This window comes from Siniperca chuatsi, linkage group LG14, assembly GCF_020085105.1.
Source record: "Siniperca chuatsi isolate FFG_IHB_CAS linkage group LG14, ASM2008510v1, whole genome shotgun sequence".
NCBI lineage: Eukaryota > Metazoa > Chordata > Actinopteri > Centrarchiformes > Sinipercidae > Siniperca > Siniperca chuatsi.
This window is the reverse complement of record NC_058055.1, coordinates 21,935,272-21,954,736: the sequence shown is the minus strand read 5'-3', so window position 1 is coordinate 21,954,736 and position 19,465 is coordinate 21,935,272. Positions and strand designations below refer to the sequence as shown.

General features: G+C 38.4%; 2 protein-coding genes across 2 annotated transcripts; both read left to right on the top strand.

Annotated features, from left to right (window-relative positions):
* The first annotated feature begins 625 nt into the window (after nt 1–625).
* On the top strand, nt 626–9,824 carry psmg1 (proteasome (prosome, macropain) assembly chaperone 1). The gene is made up of 7 exons (XM_044221713.1): nt 626–839; nt 2,103–2,206; nt 4,401–4,546; nt 5,917–5,979; nt 7,030–7,228; nt 8,272–8,402; nt 9,653–9,824. The coding sequence occupies exons 1-7, from the start codon at nt 721–723 to the stop codon at nt 9,728–9,730; spliced, it is 840 nt and encodes a 279-aa protein (XP_044077648.1). The 5' UTR covers nt 626–720; the 3' UTR covers nt 9,731–9,824.
* Nucleotides 9,825–11,180: 1,356 nt separating this feature from the next.
* ccdc15 (coiled-coil domain containing 15) lies at nt 11,181–19,424 on the top strand. Its single transcript, XM_044221710.1, has 10 exons — nt 11,181–11,662; nt 12,794–12,943; nt 13,420–13,527; nt 14,679–14,795; nt 14,912–15,043; nt 16,120–16,239; nt 16,330–16,433; nt 16,801–17,004; nt 17,528–17,676; nt 17,783–19,424. The coding sequence occupies exons 1-10, from the start codon at nt 11,489–11,491 to the stop codon at nt 17,830–17,832; spliced, it is 1,308 nt and encodes a 435-aa protein (XP_044077645.1). The 5' UTR covers nt 11,181–11,488; the 3' UTR covers nt 17,833–19,424.
* The last annotated feature ends 41 nt before the right edge of the window (nt 19,425–19,465 follow it).

The window sequence follows — 19,465 nt, the reverse complement described above, 5'->3', positions numbered from 1 at the left end:
AGGGCCACTTTGGACAGGAGGAACATTTGCGTTGACTGACAACTCGTTTCACTATCATATAGACATGTGAGTTTTGTTTTAAGACAGATCAATTAATATAATATGAGATTGGTCATATGGTTCTTTTGATTTAGCTGGAGGATATTTACAAGGTGCATCTCAAGGACCTTTGACCAGGAACTATATATATATACATATATACACACACATATAAAACACCTTTGTTTTTATGTATAGGCTATTGCATTTCAATTAGGATTTTTCAATTAGTTTCATTACTGGACTTATTTCTGCACATACATTGCCCAAATATTTGATATTTGCAGAATGTATTGATATAGTTTAAGGCTTTGTAGTGTATATAATGTAAACAGCTTTTTAATATCATATCTCTATATTTTATTTTTTCAGCTTATTTATTTCATTCAGATATTTCCTTATCTGATGTATCTAACCTCTTACTTAGCCTGTCTCTTGTGCTTCGTAACATGTGAACCCCCACAGCCCAAATAAAGTTTTATCTTATCGTATCTTATCCTTTCTTATTTTATCTTATTTTATCTTCGTTTTAGTTTGTCGAAATGACATTTTAATTTTGCGGATTCTGGGTTTGAGGCTTTTATTTTGAAGGGGTGTTGCTTCCGGCGGAAGTGGCGCAGTAACGGTTGCAGGTGTAAATCACTAGCCAAACTTTCGCTTTTCTCTGAAAACCTAGTGATTATGGCGACGTTTTTCGGTGAAGTTTTGTCTGTGTATTCTCGGGCCGTGGAGGAAGATGACGAGGACCGCGACGAAAACGAAGAAGATGAACAAATCCGCAGAGAACTGGAGGAAAAGAGGTAAATAACGTTAGACAGCTAGCATGGAGACAGGAAGTTATAAGTCAGAAAGCATGGAAATATTAGATTGAGTAACGTTTGACAGTTTCATCCATTGAAGTGAAATTGTGAAATTACTTTTTAGACGTAAAATTGTATGTTGGCATCTTTCTCGCATGTACAATTGTTTTTGTACCACACGCCACACCTGTTGACGGCTAACGTTATAGCTAACGTTAGCTAGCATGACACATGAAATATCACTTTACGTTAACACACCCCCCCTCCCTATTTAATATTTATAACCACTATATAAACATTTGATAACACACTGTTACGCTAGCTGGTGTTACACACTATAATGTAGTTTCTAAGTAGATAAATAGACATTTGATACTGTCTATTAAGTACAGTATTTGTCTACAATTGTGACTTCTGCTATGAAGACATACACTCAGTTTCCAGTTTGTCAAATACAATAGTCATACAATAGTCATACCTTAAATAAGGTTGTAATGTTTAGTTTTTGTTGAAACTGTTTTAGAGAGGTGTTAATTCAACTGTATGGTCATTTTGGAGGCTGCAGTTTGTGATGCTGTTGAATTGTTTTGCCTTATACTGACAGGTGTTTCTATTATTTTGTCCACCCCGTTTATATCAATGAGGGTAGGCTAAATAACAGAAATACCTCTCTGTATAATACAGTACAATACAGTTCAACAGCACCGCAAACTAAATGCTTCAAAATGATCATAAAGTTGAATCAACGCCTCTCTGAAAAGCAAAATGCAAAGGATAAAGGATAATTCCTGTATTTCTTAAGTCAGGGGTAAATTATATATACTGATGCAATTGATGAAATTGTTGTCTGTACCATTTGACATTGTGGTAGAGAAGTGAATTTAAAAAATACAGAAATTATCATGTAAGAAAGAACAGATTCACACAATGTTTCTATTTTTGTATTATGTATACCATACCAGTGCCTAGCTATATGGATTGAAGAGGATTACTTTGAGTAGACAAAGATTGTGTCAATAATGAAGTCTGAGGAAACCTGAGAAATAAGCCCATAAAAATGGAAATACTTGATGTAAAGAAGAAATGGTGGTTCCTTTTTTATTTTTATTAAATGGTTCTCAGTGCTGGCCATTTTGTACCACAGCCCTGCTGCTTTTCTGTCCTACCAGCAAACTGCAGGCACCTGCATCCCTTGAAATGCTTAGTTGTACAGTGTTTTCCAAAACTGTTCCTCCTTCTCTAACCCACATCACTCTTCATCAGGGAGGTTCATCTGCACTGGAGCCCTGAAGTCTCTGAATCGCTGACGTCCGGAAACAAGTTGCAGTGTTCAGACTTCATCCTCGCTGTGGGACACAACGCTGCCAGTAAGTGGCTGCCAGCAGCTTCCAGAATCACAACTCTTCTGTATGCTACTTTACCTGTGATGAATCCTTCTAACAGCACACCTAATATTATTACAGATCAAATTAAACTTTAATGATCCCTGTGAGGAAATTGGAACATAGAGTAGTTCAGCGACTTTAGCTCTGCAATAACATACTTTGATTGGTAATGAACACAAATTGTTGAAACATAATAATCTCAAATCCACACACTTTTTAAACCAGATTAAAACTACAGATGCAATTAATATGAATAAAAGCAACTTTACAGCTTCCAGGACTACAAACAGTTGTACTAAATAGAGATCCGAAGTCCTGATGTCACACCCGTCCACTAGCTTCTTTTTCTCAATTCAATCTCTCATTGAGGGTTTCTTTAATCAGTCTTTCTGAAAAAATGAAACATGTTCCTGGGGTTTACTACACATGTTACTATAAATGAGTATCTAATACATCACCTGATATTAGAATTTGACCTGTTGTGATTTTAACAATGATTTATTTGTTAGCATTCAAAAAACTAAAACTCCCATGAAATTTGCATAATATCCAGCAACATGCTCTTCTTATGTCATCTTTCCAATTTTTTATCTATGATCTCTGCTGTCAAAAACTTTTAACCCTTGATGACCCACTAAAGGCCCCTCAAAAAAAAAAAAAAAAAAAAACTAAATATTAAACAGACAACAGTATTAGATTTTTTTTATGTTACCATCCTTGTCTAGACAAATGGCGTGAACCACACAACATACTCTTCAGTAAAATTATGTCCTAGGGATGGATTTTTAATAATTTACATTATGTGATTTTGGATACATCATTTTGATTTTACCGGGGTGCAGGCAGTATAGTTGCAACCCCTACAGGTAAGTGGAGAACAGTGAAATAAAAATTTCTAAAGAACATTAAAGCTGCACTAATCAATATTTTTTATATTAACAGTGGATCAAATTAATATGTGTAATGTAAAAGGCATAGCTTGTAGTGACAAACCCACAGAGAAGTGTTTTAGTGCCTTTCAGCTCATTGTTTCCGTGTTTTCGGCAGCAAATTTTAAAAGATTGGTTCACGCTCACCGCTCTCATCAACCTCTTTTCCAGCCGCAGCAAGCATGCTCTGAAAAACCCACTGTATGCTACCTGCCCAGCACCAAACAGAATGTATATCGTTTGTTTAACTTGTTCATAAACATAAATGTAAAAGGGTTTAAGGGGAGTTATTTGTTGTAACTTTTGATGTTTTTACATTTGTGTTCATGTATAAGTTAAACAAACAAGATGCAAAGTGCAAATTATTCAACTTCAGAGGTGGTGGACATATTTTTTTAACTTAACGACAGAGGCAGGCTAGCTGTTTCCCCCTGCTTCCAGCTTCCCCATTGCTTATGTTCAGGTTTTGTTTGTTGATGCACAGTAATTACAGACCTGTCTCCCAGCAGTGATTTATTAATACTGATGATGGTTTGCCAGTAAACCAGCAGGATGTGGTGCTGGAACACTTTCTGTAAATGTAATGCAGCCAGCCATTAATGATAGTAGGGTTACAAGTACTGATTATTTTCATTATCGATTAATTGGCTGATTATTTTAACAGTTAATGTATAGATTGTTTTGTCTATAAGATGTCAGAAAATAGTGAAAAATGTCCATCACAATTTGGTAAAGCACAAGATGATGTCTTCACATAGCTTGTTTTGTCTGACTAACAGTCTAAAACCCAAACATGTTCAGTTTACCATCACATACGCCAAAGAAAAGCAGAAAATCCTATCAGTTGAGAAGCTGAAACCAATGAAAGTTTGGCATTTTTGTTAAAAATTAAAGACTTAATCAATCATCAAAATAGTTGGCAATACATTTGGCAATACGTCGTTCGACTAATCAGTTAATTGTTTCAGCTCTAAATGATAGTAGTTACGCCTGTCCCAGTGTCCACTGTGAGGAAAGGTCTATAATTTTAAAATGTCTGTCTGTGTCCTCACAGATAATATGTGATCGCCTGACGGATACAGCAAACAGTAATTAATTAAAACACAAAATTATATATAAATATAAAATATATATATACATATATATGCACCTGATAGTGTCACCGTGTCAAATAAAAAAAAGTGTAATAGGGAAACTTGTGTCACATGTGAGCTGTTGTTGAATACTGAGAGGATCTGTCTTCACAGGGTTTCTGTCAGTGTACGTTCTCACCTCTGCAAACTGGGATGCAGTTGGTCATGCATCAGTGTGGAACGAGAGGAGCCGGGCTGTAACTGGACAAACCAGTGAGGAGTCAGCATGTGTTTTCTACAGACACAAGGACAACCCATCAGTGAGTGACACACTGAGCAAAGTAGCTGAGAGCAACTCTTCAGAATGTGTCTGCTATTTGATTAATGCCGCAGAAAGCGCCTGAGTGTTGTAAATTCAATAATCATTCAATTTATTGAGTTTGCTCCTGATCTTCTATTTCATTTTTCTTAAGTGCTGTTTGAAATGTTTACTCTTATTAAAAGCACATTATAATGGCTATGCTTAGTTCATTGTCAAGCTACAAACAGGTGACAAATTAAAGGAAAAATCTAAATAATCTGGAGAAATATAAAGAATGCAGATGCTTCCAATGACAAGAATGTCAAGAATAAAACATGAAACCCCACTTCAGCTACAAAAGTTGGAAAGTAGGCCATGACACACAGGATTAATGAGCCCTGCTAATCCGGCGTCTCTTACATAAACTGTCAGAAAACAGAGTTATAACCGACCAGTCTGATGTGTGTAGAGGCTTGTGTGGTTATTTTCTATCAGCCTGGTGTCGTTTGCATGTGATTTAATCAAGATAAACATAGTGACAAGCCCGTAGAGAGGTGACCGAACATGAAGGGGGACAGCAAGAGGGAAAATTATATGCAACAAAGGTCAGACACGAAGGGGCTATGTTGGGGTTAGAGTATGTATGGTATAGAGCTGCATTGGTTAGGCGACTATTTTAATAATCAATTTAGTCAAGCAAAAATGCCAAACATTTGATGGGTTCAGGTTCTCAAATGTCAGAATTCGCTGCTGTTCTTTATCTTACATCACAGTTTTTTTGATGTTACATATAGCAAACAATGAATTGAGACAATAATCTGCTGATTAATCAATAATGGGGAAAAAATCATTGGTTGCAGCCCTAGTATGGTATGAGTCTTACCCACAGGACATGCCGCTGGTCTGAGAGTGTTTTAATGAACATTGTTTATTTAAATTTTTGGCATTATTCCATAGTTGTGGTGCATTTCCTCCCAAGTATTGAGTTTGCCCGTGTTGACAGAATCACATATACTGTATATCCTCATCGTAGCCAGACCCAATTTTCACAAAAATACAACACCTCTCTTTGTACTGCTTCGGTTGAAAAAAACTCCAACCTGTTTGGATCTCTCCTACCTTTGCGCGATGTGCTGTGCATGAAAATATCACACAGACAGGCAAAGCAAATTTCAAGGTCAGGAAAAGACCAAACTGTTCCAGCGATGGTTGAGCTTGTAGTAGTGCTGTCATGAAAAAAAAGAGCTCTATATGTTGGTTTTTCCTTTAATTTGTCATCCATCAGTATTATCAGTCCTTCCTGTCTTTGAGTTACACTTGTATGTTTGTATAAGTGTGTCTAATCCACAAATGTTACATAAAATAGCTCTTGCATTCCTTTCCCTGAAGGTTTTGATATGCCAAGTGACTTGCTACATTGCAGAAGACCAGCTTTTTCAGTGGACAGAAAAGGTACGTTTATACAATAAAATCAGTTGGATGGCACTGTGATTTAAATTATGTAAACAACAGATAGCAAATTGATAGCAGATTTTCAGCCATCCACAGAGTTTGTTTTCTTACATTCAAGAAGCACAACAATGTAGCAACAGGAGGACCTTATTGGAATATATCAGCTCAAAGTCTGTTGGTTAAAAAAAGGAGCATATAACACGATTATAATATACATAGAAATATTGTCCTGTACATAATTGTTAGTGTCGCTCACACTAATTCACTGTCAAAAACCTAACTCTTTGTCATTATATATACACTCAGTGGCCACTTCATTAGGTACACGTGTACGTTAATGCAAATATCTAATCATCTAATCATGTGGCAGCAACTCAATGCATAAAAGCATGCAACCATGGCAAAGAGGTTCAGTTGCTGTTCAGACCAAACATCAGAATGTGGAAGAAATGTGATCTAAGTGACTTTGACAGTGGAGTGAGATGCGGTGGTTGGATGAGACCAGCAGACAGGGTGGTTTGAGTATCTCAGAAACTGCTGATCTCCTGAGATTTTCACGCACAGTCTTGAGCGTTCACAGACAATGGTGGAGGAAAAGAAAAAAACACCCAGTGATCTGCACTTCTGTGGGTGAAAACGATTTGTTAATGAGAGATGGCCACACTCACCTGATCTCAATTCAACAGAGCACCTTTGGGATGTGGGGGAACAGGAGGTGTTAATGTGCAGTCGACAAATCTGCAGCAACTGTGTGACGCTATCATGTCAACATGGACCAGGATCTTTAAGGAATGTTTCGAGCACCTTGTTGAATCAATGCCATGAAGAATGCAGGCTGTTCTGGGAGCAAAGGGGGTGTCCTACCCAGTATTAGAAATGTGGTGAATGAATGTACAGTAGTTATTTGTCTACTGGCTCACTTCAAGCATTGTTTACCACATAGTTAGATTACAATGATCAAACTCAAACATGGAGGTATTTTTCAAGGTGATCAACACGGTAAAGGCGAGGTTGTGTTGGGATGACTGTGTGTTTCTCTGTCTGTTGTAGGTTTTTGACTGTCTGCAGCACAGAGAGCTGAATGTGACTGTGCTGTCAGATAGCTCTGTGGCTGAGTACAAAACAGCCGACTATCTGTGCTGTAGCTCCGCTCCCTTCCTGCGCTCTCTACACACCAGTGCTTTCAGTGATCAGCCTGTCTGCCAGCCACTGCAGCAACCCAACATAGTTACTGGACTTCCAGCTGCAGGTACAAATACTGTTACTTAGAATTTTCCTAATTCAGGTGTCTCAAACTCACATTACGTGGGGTCAAGCCAGGTTTTTCACTTGTCCTCTCTCACATTTGCAAACACACGCACAAAAAAAACTATAGACACATTAAAGCTGCACGACTCGGCTTTCCTTCTCCTTTCTCTCGTCTGTCATACTTAGGTGGCATTACCATATTATTATTGAGATTTGGAAAATGGCAGCTTTCTTCCTGCAGATGAGATGGGAAGCATTCACATTAAACCCATCAAAAGTAAAAAAAATTTAAAAAAATCAATTGTCCACCTTTCTTGAGACTCTCTGTGCTCCAGGTCGACCTTTCTTTTAAGTTTATAAAGAGACGTTTTGGTTTCAGGTGCACCATTGTAAATCGGAGTGCTGTTGATTCTAGCTAATGTGTTTATGTTAATAAGTTGTGAAGTTAGGCTCCAATTGTTAAATGTAAAGTTGCAATGTGTGCAGTTGCATTTGCGGTCTACATAGTATTGAACAACATACATTTGTACTAAGCACTATCATAAGTTTGTACTAAGCATTATCACAAACTTATCTTGTTTCTGTATGAATTGGGAAAAGTCAGCCTCTAAGTAAGCATACCTAATGTTTATAAGAAAAACAAACATTAATCAATAATAATTAATAATAAATTGATTCATGAAATTGTGGTGTTTATATTTAATAATTATGGTAATAATGACAAACTTCTGGTAAGTCGCCTCTGACAGTGTTTGATATCAGATTGACAACTGTTGACTGTGAGTCCGTTTTGACAAAAGCATCTGCCAACTGAATGAAATGTAGTGCCATTAGGCTCCTCTCCACTCGCTGAGCTCACATAGTTTTGCATCCTGATTTGGTCGTTTTGGTGCCGGTGCACTTACAGACACTGAAAGTCCAAACAAACAGATGTATCATCAGGATAAAGAAGTTGACAGTCAAACTGTCCAGTCTTCTTTGGTTCTGATTGTTTCATTGTGTAGTCGTCTGATAACCTTCTTTTTCTTTGTGCTGTTTCATCAGTACTAAACCACTGCGAGGTCCACCGCATCGCCACTGTTGTTTACCAGTGTTACAGTGATATCATCGGCCCTGACTCTGTCACCATGGAGACCTACAAGCCTGCACTAACCAAGCTTGGCAAGTCCATACAGGTGAGCTGCTTTTCTTTTTATATCTGAGGAGGCTTTCGAAATCAGAAGACGTACATAAGTTGCACTTCCAGCCGCACTCCAGTCGATGATGTTACTGCAGGTTTTGTCAGCTGATGGGAATAGAGTTGTGAAGTTGGAGGAGTGTTTTAATCCATTCTGTATTCCCATTAACGATATCCTCAATGCTACTAAACATAGAAACACGGGACTCTCTCGGATAATGTAACGATCATATAGGTTTTAATTATTTAAGGTTTTTTTTCTTCTGAGAAATCATGATTTGTTCGTCATTTTGGTATACTGGATGTCTCTACTACAATGCCCATGAGCCTCGACCACAGTTGCCATGGAGAGGAAGCCAGTTGGAGGCACAGATGTAGCCAAGTTAAAACGCTTCCTTGTAGAATTTGTTAACAAAATATGGCACTAGAGTTGCTGAATTCTGCCAAAATTAACCCAGAATGCAAAAGTGAATTACTTAAGGCTGCAGTTTGTGTTTTCAGTTTTCTCAACAATGTAACAGCACAGAATTTTAAGCTGTGTGATTGGATGTTTCTTGCCTAAATGCATCGTGAGAGACTGTCAAGACCCGGGGCGTCCCAAATAGCTCCTTCCACATCTCAGCTCACCTTAACTTCCCCTCGGCACTTGATATTATGTGGCGCCACACGGGTGGCCACTTAATGAGCGAGGGGAAGATTTCTAATGGAACAGTGCTGCTCTTATCTGCAGACTCCACAAATATTATTGGATGATGAATCTTGAAACAGCTGCTTGCCTTTCTGCCTTTGCATTGCAGTTACTTCGTCTCATGTATCAATTAATGTCAATGAGGAGGCTGCGTTTTTTTTTTTTTTTCAGCGAATGATTCCAGTATGAGATCATCAGACGAGTTTATCAGTGTCTTCAATATGATCAAACTAAATTGTATTTATATCACAGTTTTCTGAACAAAGTTAGAAAGGTTTAAAGCTCAAAAACAAAAACACAATGTAGAATAAAGTAAATTGATGCATGTTCTTGCAGCCACATAATGTATACGCTGGGTAGTACAGAAGGTAAGGCTTGCCTCTGCATCGAAGTTCACTTGATCTCACAGAAGTCCACTTGAGTATTTGAACGTCACTCAACATGGCAACGGGGAAGTGAACGAGGGCTTGTTAAATCACTCCTAAAATGCATCTGAAGTGTTTCCCTGTTCTCCTCATTTTTAACATTTTAATCCCCTGCTTTTCTCTTTCTGTCCTCAGTTGGACCCGTCTCCGAGAACAGATGTCCTCCGCAAGTTTGTCAGAACGACCAACATTCAGAGTAATCTGTATATCTGAAAATGGCCATGTTGCACACTACGCAGTGCAATTTAATTCTATTTTCCTGTGGTAAAATACTGTCATTTTTTAATAAAGAATTTAAGTAAAGAAAGTCTTTGTTTGAATGTCAGTAGTTAAAACATTTACGTCATTTATATTGTTGTCTGTCCATCAATAAGAGGTCCCATTAGTTTCCAAAGAGAGGGGAATTATAATTGGCATGTACCATTTTGCTGTTCTAATTTATGATTTATGAATTTATGAATTAATCAAATGCATACTGAGGCGGAACTACAGCGTACCTGCATCATAAATACCTCTGTAAACCGCTCCCCTCTTTTCACTACGTAAATGTTTACTTCCAAAATTACAGGTTGGCACGTTGTCAGGTGAGATAATGAACAAGGAGACACACAAAAGGGTTCATGTGAAAACAGTTCAACAAGGCAAAAAAACTTGAAATTAATATTGCATCTTGTGTTAACACCCCCCCCCCCATTCCTGAGATGCATTTTTGGCCATGTCAGTCAGTCGGTCGGTCCACCGCTTTGGTCCAGAGTGAAATGTCAAATATTAAATGGATTGCTATGAAATTCAGTACAGGTATTCTTGGTCACCTCAGGATGAACTGTATCAACTTCAATCCCCTGACTTTTCATATAGCGCCACCAGCTGGTTAAAATTTTGAACTGTGGACCAAATACCTGCAAAACGAATGACATCCCCAGGCTCTTAGTCTTGTACTAAAAAAAAAAAGAATAAATATGAAATGAAGTTTCCTCCGCACTATACTCTCTTGCCTTTTAGAATGACCCACATTCAGAAGATCCTGCCTCTGGTTAGCATAAGAATAGAAAGCATTTTATCAGTATACATACATCTTTTAGTATGTGTTCCTGTTCATGCTCCCACTGATCTCCAGTCAGCAGTGCATACAGTGATGTTATTGTGGCAACAAGTACTCCAGAGTAGGACGGTAAAGCTGAAACAATTCATTGTGACTTTGAAGAATTTGTAGGTACAGGTCAGAGCCTGAGATACAACAATTTGTCTGCAGCTGACTGAGGGTTTTAGCCATCTTTTGAGACTTCCATAGTAGTTCTTACAAGTTTGCATTGCCACTGTGTTAAGGTGACCAAACAGCTCAGGCGCTCACCAGTCAAAACTGTCCAGGGCATCTTATTTACAGTGCAGACAGACTGATCAAAGTCAAGACCAGACATAACAAAGACTACCAAAAACAAGAAATAAAGTAAATCTGAATGAACTGTACTATTTGCTCATTAAACTGCCTGCTGCTTATGAGAGAAGCTGGTGTGATTAGAATTATTGAAGCCACATTTGTATCATTATAAGTAATATTCAGTATGATTAAAACATTTCCCTTTTTTCCTTAAATGTATTTAAGGATGGATGTAGAAAGTCTCTCCCTTTCTTCGTGTTTAGGCACGATGCACTTTCACGATGTCGCCTCCTGGCCAGGTGGGGGCAGTAATGCGCCAGTGAGCTGTTTGGCAAACGCCAGAAAGTAAAAGAAGATTAAGTGAGCGAAACTCAAACTAATCTGTTGGTGTTTGTTGTGCTTAGACAAACGTTACAGGGATTTTTCTTTGTTTCTCTTGTTCTGGTTGGCGAATATCTTGAATAATACAGTCGACAAACCCGTTACAACGTTACATCAATGTATAACCTCGCCAACGGTAAACCGAGAAGATATCTTAAGCAGTGAGTTAGCATCACCGTACGTTAGCTTGGCTAACGAAGCTAACGTTACCAATGAGTACCAGCCGGCTTGTTCCTGCGACAAACGGCAGGATTAAAGCGTCAGTCAGTCGGAGCAAGGAGCACCCAGCCTCCAGAGCCAACAAGGTGCTGGCCGAGAGGAACCAGGCGGTGATGGCGGTGGGAGCCTGGGTGGAGGGCGGACAAGACTTCCTGGAGCACCCGTCTGTGGGTTTGGCATTTAACTGTAACGCTAATGACCAAAGCAAGCTTTGACTAGCTGTTATCAGGCTCTTGAGAGACCGTTACTGGTGATGACCAGGTTTTGGGAAGTGATGAGTTTTGCAAAGTTGAACGTTAACCCTATATATAATAATTATTATTATTTTTTATTAGAACTCAATATGTACATAAGTATTAAAGTGATAACCCTTCCCTTTGCCACAAACTAGGTGACAATATGTGGTAATGACAATAAAGCATTGTTAATACACCAAATAAATAAATATTGAATGTTTTATACATTGTCTTGACTATCCAAACGATACTGGATTTCTGAGACAGATACGAATATTCTTAAATTTACATTTTTTTTTAAATCATACAACATACAAATCTGCCTATAGTAATTTAAAAAAAACATAAACAATCAATGTTGATATGGATTCCTAATATTTGTTTTTTGTTAAAGAATTGTGACACACTACATACGCAATATAGAGAATATAAGATATAAAAACTACACAATAAGTGGGGCATTTTACATTGTAAAAATAAACTTGTCAGTGCTCTCTGGTGGTCAGACTATGTAATGGTGACATTTTCTAAATGACCTCAATCCGAGTTTGGCATTTCTGTACTGCATTTCTTGTTACTTATTGGCCAACATATTCACTGATACCATTATATGTGCAATAAGCAAATATTTGCCGACATATCGGCCTACCTCTAAAATATTTATCTTACATAGTGACTTTGCTTATGTTAGATCTCTTATGATAACAACTCCAACAGTCATTTTTATTACTGATTAATCTGTTAATTACTTTCTCAATCAATTTTAGTTTGTAACAAAAACTGTCAAAAAATATATGCCCACCACAATTTCCAAAAGCCCAATTTGACATATTTATATTGCTTGCTTTGTCTGACCAACAGTCCCAAACCCAAAGATATTTAGTTTAATATTATCATTGCAGCTCTAATTGCAGATATAGAAGAGATGAAAATCCATATTCCATGTTTTACAGCTGGGGTCTCTTAAGACCCCAAACAGAAGTAATGCGTCGCAGGTGAAAATGCAGGCAGGTTGGAGAGGCTGATGCTGCAAAGTCACAGTCTTCCCATGTCTTGGTTTAGGCTCTGGCTTTGCTGACGGAGGAGATCCAGGCAGCAAAGAGGAGGGAGAATGAAGAGAGCCTTCGACGATTTCAAGACGAAGTACGCCATCGTGTGGCGCAGCAAGTTCAAGTCAGCAAGAAGAGACATCAGCCACAGACAGACTCAGTGGTAAAGATAACGTTATTTTGACCGACAGTGAAGTATTAATGAGATAGTATTAACTCCAAAAAATTGATCAGGGTAAAGGGCTGTCTTGGGTAAAATGAGCTCTTAATGACTTTGGTTTCACACACATTCCAGTATTTTCAATGTTGAATATCTGTCAGTTATTTTTTTCAATTAAGTGATTAAACATGCAGTCTGTAAAGTGTCAGAAAATAGTGAAAATGTCCATCACTATTTCACATTTCTTTAAATTGCTTTATCCAACCAACAGTCCAAAACGTAAAGATTTTCAGTTTACAATGATTTGAAACAGAAAAAAGGAGCAAATCCTCACATTGAAAATTACTGTTGATTAGTTTTCTGTCGATCGACGGACTAATCAAATAATCGACTAATCATTTTGGCACTACATGGTTGCCCACACTGCTGTTGTCTCTGCCTGATTGACCTCCTCATTGTAAAACTGTGTTTATGTCCAGGTGAAACCTGACAGGAGAATCCCACAACAGCAGTATCAGGTCTGGACCCAACATGTGTCTGCTGGAGGTGCTGCACAACACAGGGTGATGGAGAGGAGCTCTCATGAGGTGAGAGGGTATTATATAGCACTTCCACCCCAGAGAATAATTACATAATTTAAGTTTTAGCAAAGTAATCTCATGTTTTGCTTACTGGTTTGATGTGTGCACCTTCCAGAAAACCGTAGTGAACAGATACTTGGTTTTATCAGGTTAATACTTTTCTTTCTTTCACTGATTTTAATTGCAACTAATTGGTGTTCCCCACATATTCACATTGAAAAGTTATTTTGAAATAGAGCTGAACAATATGGCTCATATCAATATCACAATATACACTAAATGGCCAAAAGTATATGGACATGTTGTGTACTTTTGGTCTGGGGCTGTTCATGCTTTGAGTAAGGTTGCTCTGTTCCAATGAAAGAAAAGTTTAACGTTTGTGGCAACAGTTTGGGGAAAGCCCAAACTACGCAACCCCATCCAACACCTTTGGGATGAACTGGAACACCGACTGTGAACAAGACTTTATCACCCAACATCACTCTCTGACCTCAGTAATGCTCTTGTGGCTGAATGGGAGCAGATCCTTGCAGCCAGGTTCAAAAATATTGTGGAAAGACTGAAACCAGAAGAGTAGACTGTTGTAGCAGATTAATGCCCATGGATTCAGAGAGACATGTTCAACCGTCACTTATGGCTGGATGTTTGACCAATAAGCAATGAGATATATTTGAGATAATTCAGAAACTGTTTCTCCATTATAGTTTGTCCACCAGAGAGCACCGATGAGTATTTCAACTGTAAAATGTCCCGCTCAGTACATATTTTGGTCACAGTTCTTTAACAACCAAATTTTAGAGATCCATATAAAATGTTTTATTATTTAAGTGGGGATGTTAAAATGAATATTGGCTGATTTATTGCTATCAGATTAAATATTTACTATATAAATATTGATATCAACCTCAAAAATCCAGTATTTGTCAGGCTTTTATGTTTACTGTGGAGGATCAAAGTCTGCTCAGGGACCCAGACAGGCTTCTATCTTCTGTACAGTTAGCCCTATGGTGTCCTAATTTCTTCAGGTACGTAGTGCAAAACTCTGCTGTGTGTGTTGTTTTTGGCAGTCAGAATGATTGCATTGTTTCCTTGTGTGAGTAAGTGAATAATGTGACAGTGATTAATCTGGAAGGTTATTTATTTCCATGGTTTTCCAGTCTAGTGAAGGCATGAGGCAGGGCAGACTCAGACTGGCGGCCTGTCGGATGATCCCACGTGGGGAAATCACGTCAGACCTTCCTGGAGGCAAATGGAACATCTCTCCAACCAGACATGTGAGCGCCTGTGGCTCACACTTATTCCTCTTTTTAAAAACACATAGTTCCTATAACTGTGTGTGTTATTGCACATCCAGGGAGTAATAAAAATTATTTTCCTTTGCACCCAACAGAAAGCTGAATCTCACGTGCTGAGAGCAGAGCAGGAAGTTGAAGAAGAGGAGGAGGATGTTGAGGGAGAAGAGGAAGAGGGAGATGATCATATCTTCACGAGTCTACACGAATGTCCCCTCGTTAAGCAGAAGGTTAATGAATACCCACGGTGCAGCAGTGGCACCTTTCATCATAGTTCAGTCTGTGTGCCATGTTGATGGCTTTCTGATTTCAAGTTTTGTTTTATTAATTAATCTAGGATGCATGACATGTAGACATTTACCAATATCCCATAAACAATTATTTACATGGCTGTCTCAGCCAATACTGGTACAGATAGTTTTCAATTCATTGCAGTTGCACTTATCCAAGTAGGGATGTAACGAATAAGAACTGAAGGATATGAACAGAAAATGCGATCTGATGAAATGCAAACAACATCCATATTTGTACAGTAAAATGAGTTTTTTTTCTTCTTTCCGACACAATTAGCCTCAAACCACACACCTTCTCCTCAGAGTCATAATTCAGTCAAATTGGAACAGACAGACGTCATACTGTACGCAAACTGCTGGGATTAACAAAACTCTACATATCCAGGCTACTAACAAGGAACCACAAGAACAATAAACAGTGCAGTTTATGCCTCGCTTTGTTTATCTACACCATCTAACACTGATGCAGATTTGAATGTTTCTGTATAGTTTTTGCCAGGAAATTAGGACTAGCCAGAATTAGGCCTTCCAGATAAAGTTAAGTTTAACCTAAAGGTGATCTCCAATCAATGTATTATGCAACTTTGAAAATCAGTTGGCTGCACCAGTGATGGTTAGTGTGTCCACTGACGTTTCGGTCATTCTCAATGTGAGAATTGAGAATGACTTCCGGATGGGAGCCGAAACGTCTTGATTGTGAAAACAGTGTCCAGATGACTACGACTGAAACCTTTTCTACAACATATCAGGCTTTGAATACACACACTACTTGTTAGTAAAATCAGTTCTTTTTTGGGATTTGTTGACAATAAGAAAAATATAGAATATCACCAGACTTTTCCCTTAACATTTGTGTTGAGAAAGTGGCGAGCCTGAAGATCTACAAAAATATTTTGTTATCGATTTAAATTAGCGCTGTTGGCAGCTTGGTACATTCATACTGATTGGAGCTGATCAATCAAACCCTATTTTCTAGGCATACTGACTCTGTTCTGACTGTGTATATGTTTCAGCTGAGTGGACCTATGTTGTGGGATTCTGACAAATCACAACCTGATCCTGGTTTCCAGTCCAACCTCAGAGTCCCACAGGTCCTGTGGCCTCTGTCTGATCAAGAAGAACTGAAAAGACAGGTAGACATCAGACATGTGCATGAACCTTTGGCTTTACTTGCTCGAACCCTGTCAGACCAAATGTCATAGATAACACGCCTCTCTCTGCAGCGTCAGTCTCAGTTCCTGATGCACCGCCGTATGTACATGAACATTGAGCGAGAGCAAGTGAAGGAGAACAAACAGCACAGGAAACACCTGAAGAGGACGGCAAGGTGACGAGACCACAGTGTTTTCTCCTTCAGCACTTCCTCTTATTGGTGTGAACATGCGATTTAAGTGATTCTATGCCCAAAATCTGTCTTTAGAGTTTCAAATAATCAACCTCTGTAGCTTTGAAAGATGGCTGTTAAATGTTTTTATGAAGATGAGCAGCTTGAATTGAGCTAAGTTTAAGTCATTTATAATGTACAACAGTGGTGACAAGCATTCAGAGCAGAAAAAAATATCAAAACAAATATATTTCACTATTTTGCCAAAATTGCTCAGTAATCTGCTTCTGTGTATAGCAAATAGCGAATTACATGTGATTCTTTGCTCTCTGTGAAAAGCTGCTCTCAAATGTCCCTGTCTTCACTGAAGGATCAAAGCAGAGAAAGAACAGGTTCGTCTGGAGGAAGAGAGAAAGTTGGAGAGCGTTCGGCAGCTCGCAGAGGCCCGACAGAAGCTGGAGGAGAGAGAGCTGCTGATTCTGGAGCGAATGAAGCTTGAGGAGGAGGAGGAGGAGGAGAGAGCTTTGGAGCTGCAGAGGAGGAAAAAAGAGGAGAAAGGGAAAGTATCTGCAAGGTAATTAATGGAGATTCATTTGCCAAAACTTAAAGGGGAACTTCTCCAACTCTGTGTAGTTTAGCAGTAAAATTACAGCACAAAATGCCTCTTTCTTGTCCTGTTGGTTATTATGTATATTGAAATTTCATAGGGCCAGTTGCAGTCTCAACTATTAATGCTCATAAAATAACATAGTTATTTTTTCATGAGCTCCTTGTGACACCAGAGAAGATAAACACATATAGTTCAGTAAAGTGCAACATGAGTTGCTGTAAGTCACCAGAATTTGATTTGCCCATGTAGCGCTGATGATGCAGTATGATTTCACTAAAACTGTCCAATCAACGAGTTACCTGTCAGTCCAGATAACTTCATGTGTACTCAGAAATACTTGCCTGTGTTTGTAAGAAGTCAGTGTGAACACGAACCAGAACTCAAATGCAACACTGGACCAAATAAACTGAACTAAAAAAAAAAAAAGCATGTGGCTTCGTGAAGCTGAAGCTGTCGTGATAAACGGGCTGATTGTAACTCTCTGCAGGTTCATTGAGGCTCTGAGAGCTCAGATGAAGGAGCGACTGTCTCAGGAGAAGCTGGAGCTCCCTCCTCTCTGCTGCTGTGCTTCCTCTTTCTGGGACTCCCACCCGGACACCTGTGCAAACAACTGTGTCTTCCACAACAATCCCAAAGGTGCTCACTGCACACAATGCCTCACTCACTGCACACTGAGCTTTAGTGGAACTATACATGAAAACATTAAAAACACTGTTGACAGTAACATTTGTCTCTTCCACAGCTTATGCCAAGGCGTTACATTCAACAATGTTGAGTTTGGATTTACAGTAAAGGAAGCTGATGAGCTGCAGTGGGCATTTCCTGGTAGAAACAGGCTCCTTGCAGCCTGTTTAAAGGAACAGTCCAACATTTTGGAGTCAGTTTTACCTCTGTCCGAGAGTGGTCCAGGACGTGTTTAGCCTCCAGACTGAAATACTTCACCAGATATTAGATGGATTGTCGTGACATTTTGTACAGGCATTCATGTTTTCCACAAGATGAATCCAAATGACTTTGGTGATCCCTGACTTCTCATCTAGCGCTACCAGCAGGCCAAAGTTTTCACTTATCCTGTCAAATAATAATATGTCAACATCTACCTGATGAATTTGCGCAAACTTTTGTACAGACGTTGATTGTTCCTAGATGATGTATCCTAATAACCAAATGAATAATAAAAAAATAGCTTGGTGAAGCAGTTTATATGATCACATCAATCTGATGCTATTTCAGTCGTAATTCTACTGTATTTCACATTGTAAATGGTCACATCATGTCTTAAAATGTGATACAGCAGCATTTCAAGAATAAAACATGACCTCTGATTTTATTTTTATTTTTTTATTGGAAAGGAGGCTGTGATGCAGAGGATTAATGAGCTCTGGCAATCCGATGTCTCCCGCATAAACACCAGAATGCCGAGTTAAAGCTGACCCGTCTGATGTGTGTAGAGTTGTGTGTGGTTATTCTGTAGCAGCCTGGTGTCATTTGCATGTGATTTAATGAACGTAAACACAGTGGACGGCACTTCTCAAATCAGAGGCTGCAGATTTATCAATATGTCTGTCCTGCTGCCTTCAGATGGCTGCAGATGTTTAATGAACTGAAGGAGAAGCTTTTCATACAGTATAAAGCAGCTGTGGACAACTGATACTGTAAGAATCACTCATTCATTTGTAGGTAGCGGACTGATTTACCGATGTTGCTGCTTTAACCACGTTAAATGCTATTTTTTATATTTTTTTAAAGGCATCTACTGGCTGGAGAATGTTTAATTATGTTTATTATGCAATAATAGCATTATTGTTTTATCGAGGTATTTTGTTTTCTGTTGATAAAACCATCAGATTGGCAGCAGATTGATGTTGCGCCAGAAACCGACATGGTTCTGAGACGTCTATTCTCAGCACAAAGTCTAAATTTTGTTTATTAAATATATTTAAAATTGTATGCGACCTCACATGAATTTACTTTTAGTTTATTTATTGATAATTAAGACATTTGTATGTAAGCATACTCTCTACATGTAATTAGTGAAGTCAGTTTACATGATTAGTAAAGCATCAGTACATGTGTAAACTTGAGAATGTGCTTTTGAGGATTTGCTGTTTGTTGTGTGGGATTTTTTAGAATCTGCTATAGCTCATGTCAAAGTTTTCAGGGCTGTGTTTAAAAAAATGTAATAAAAATGGATTCTGTCATCTTTTTAATTAAATGTTACTTAGAATTCATTCTTAATAGGAACAAGTGTCAAAGTGTGTGGTCCTATAAACACCGGCTGGTATCCAAATGTTACATTATTTTGTATCTGTATTTAATTGTATAACCTACTGTGTAATCTGTGACACGTTTTTATTTAAATGTTTTATAAATGGTTATAGTCATTTCAATTTGTATTATTTTAAAGCCCTCTTCAGTGCCATAC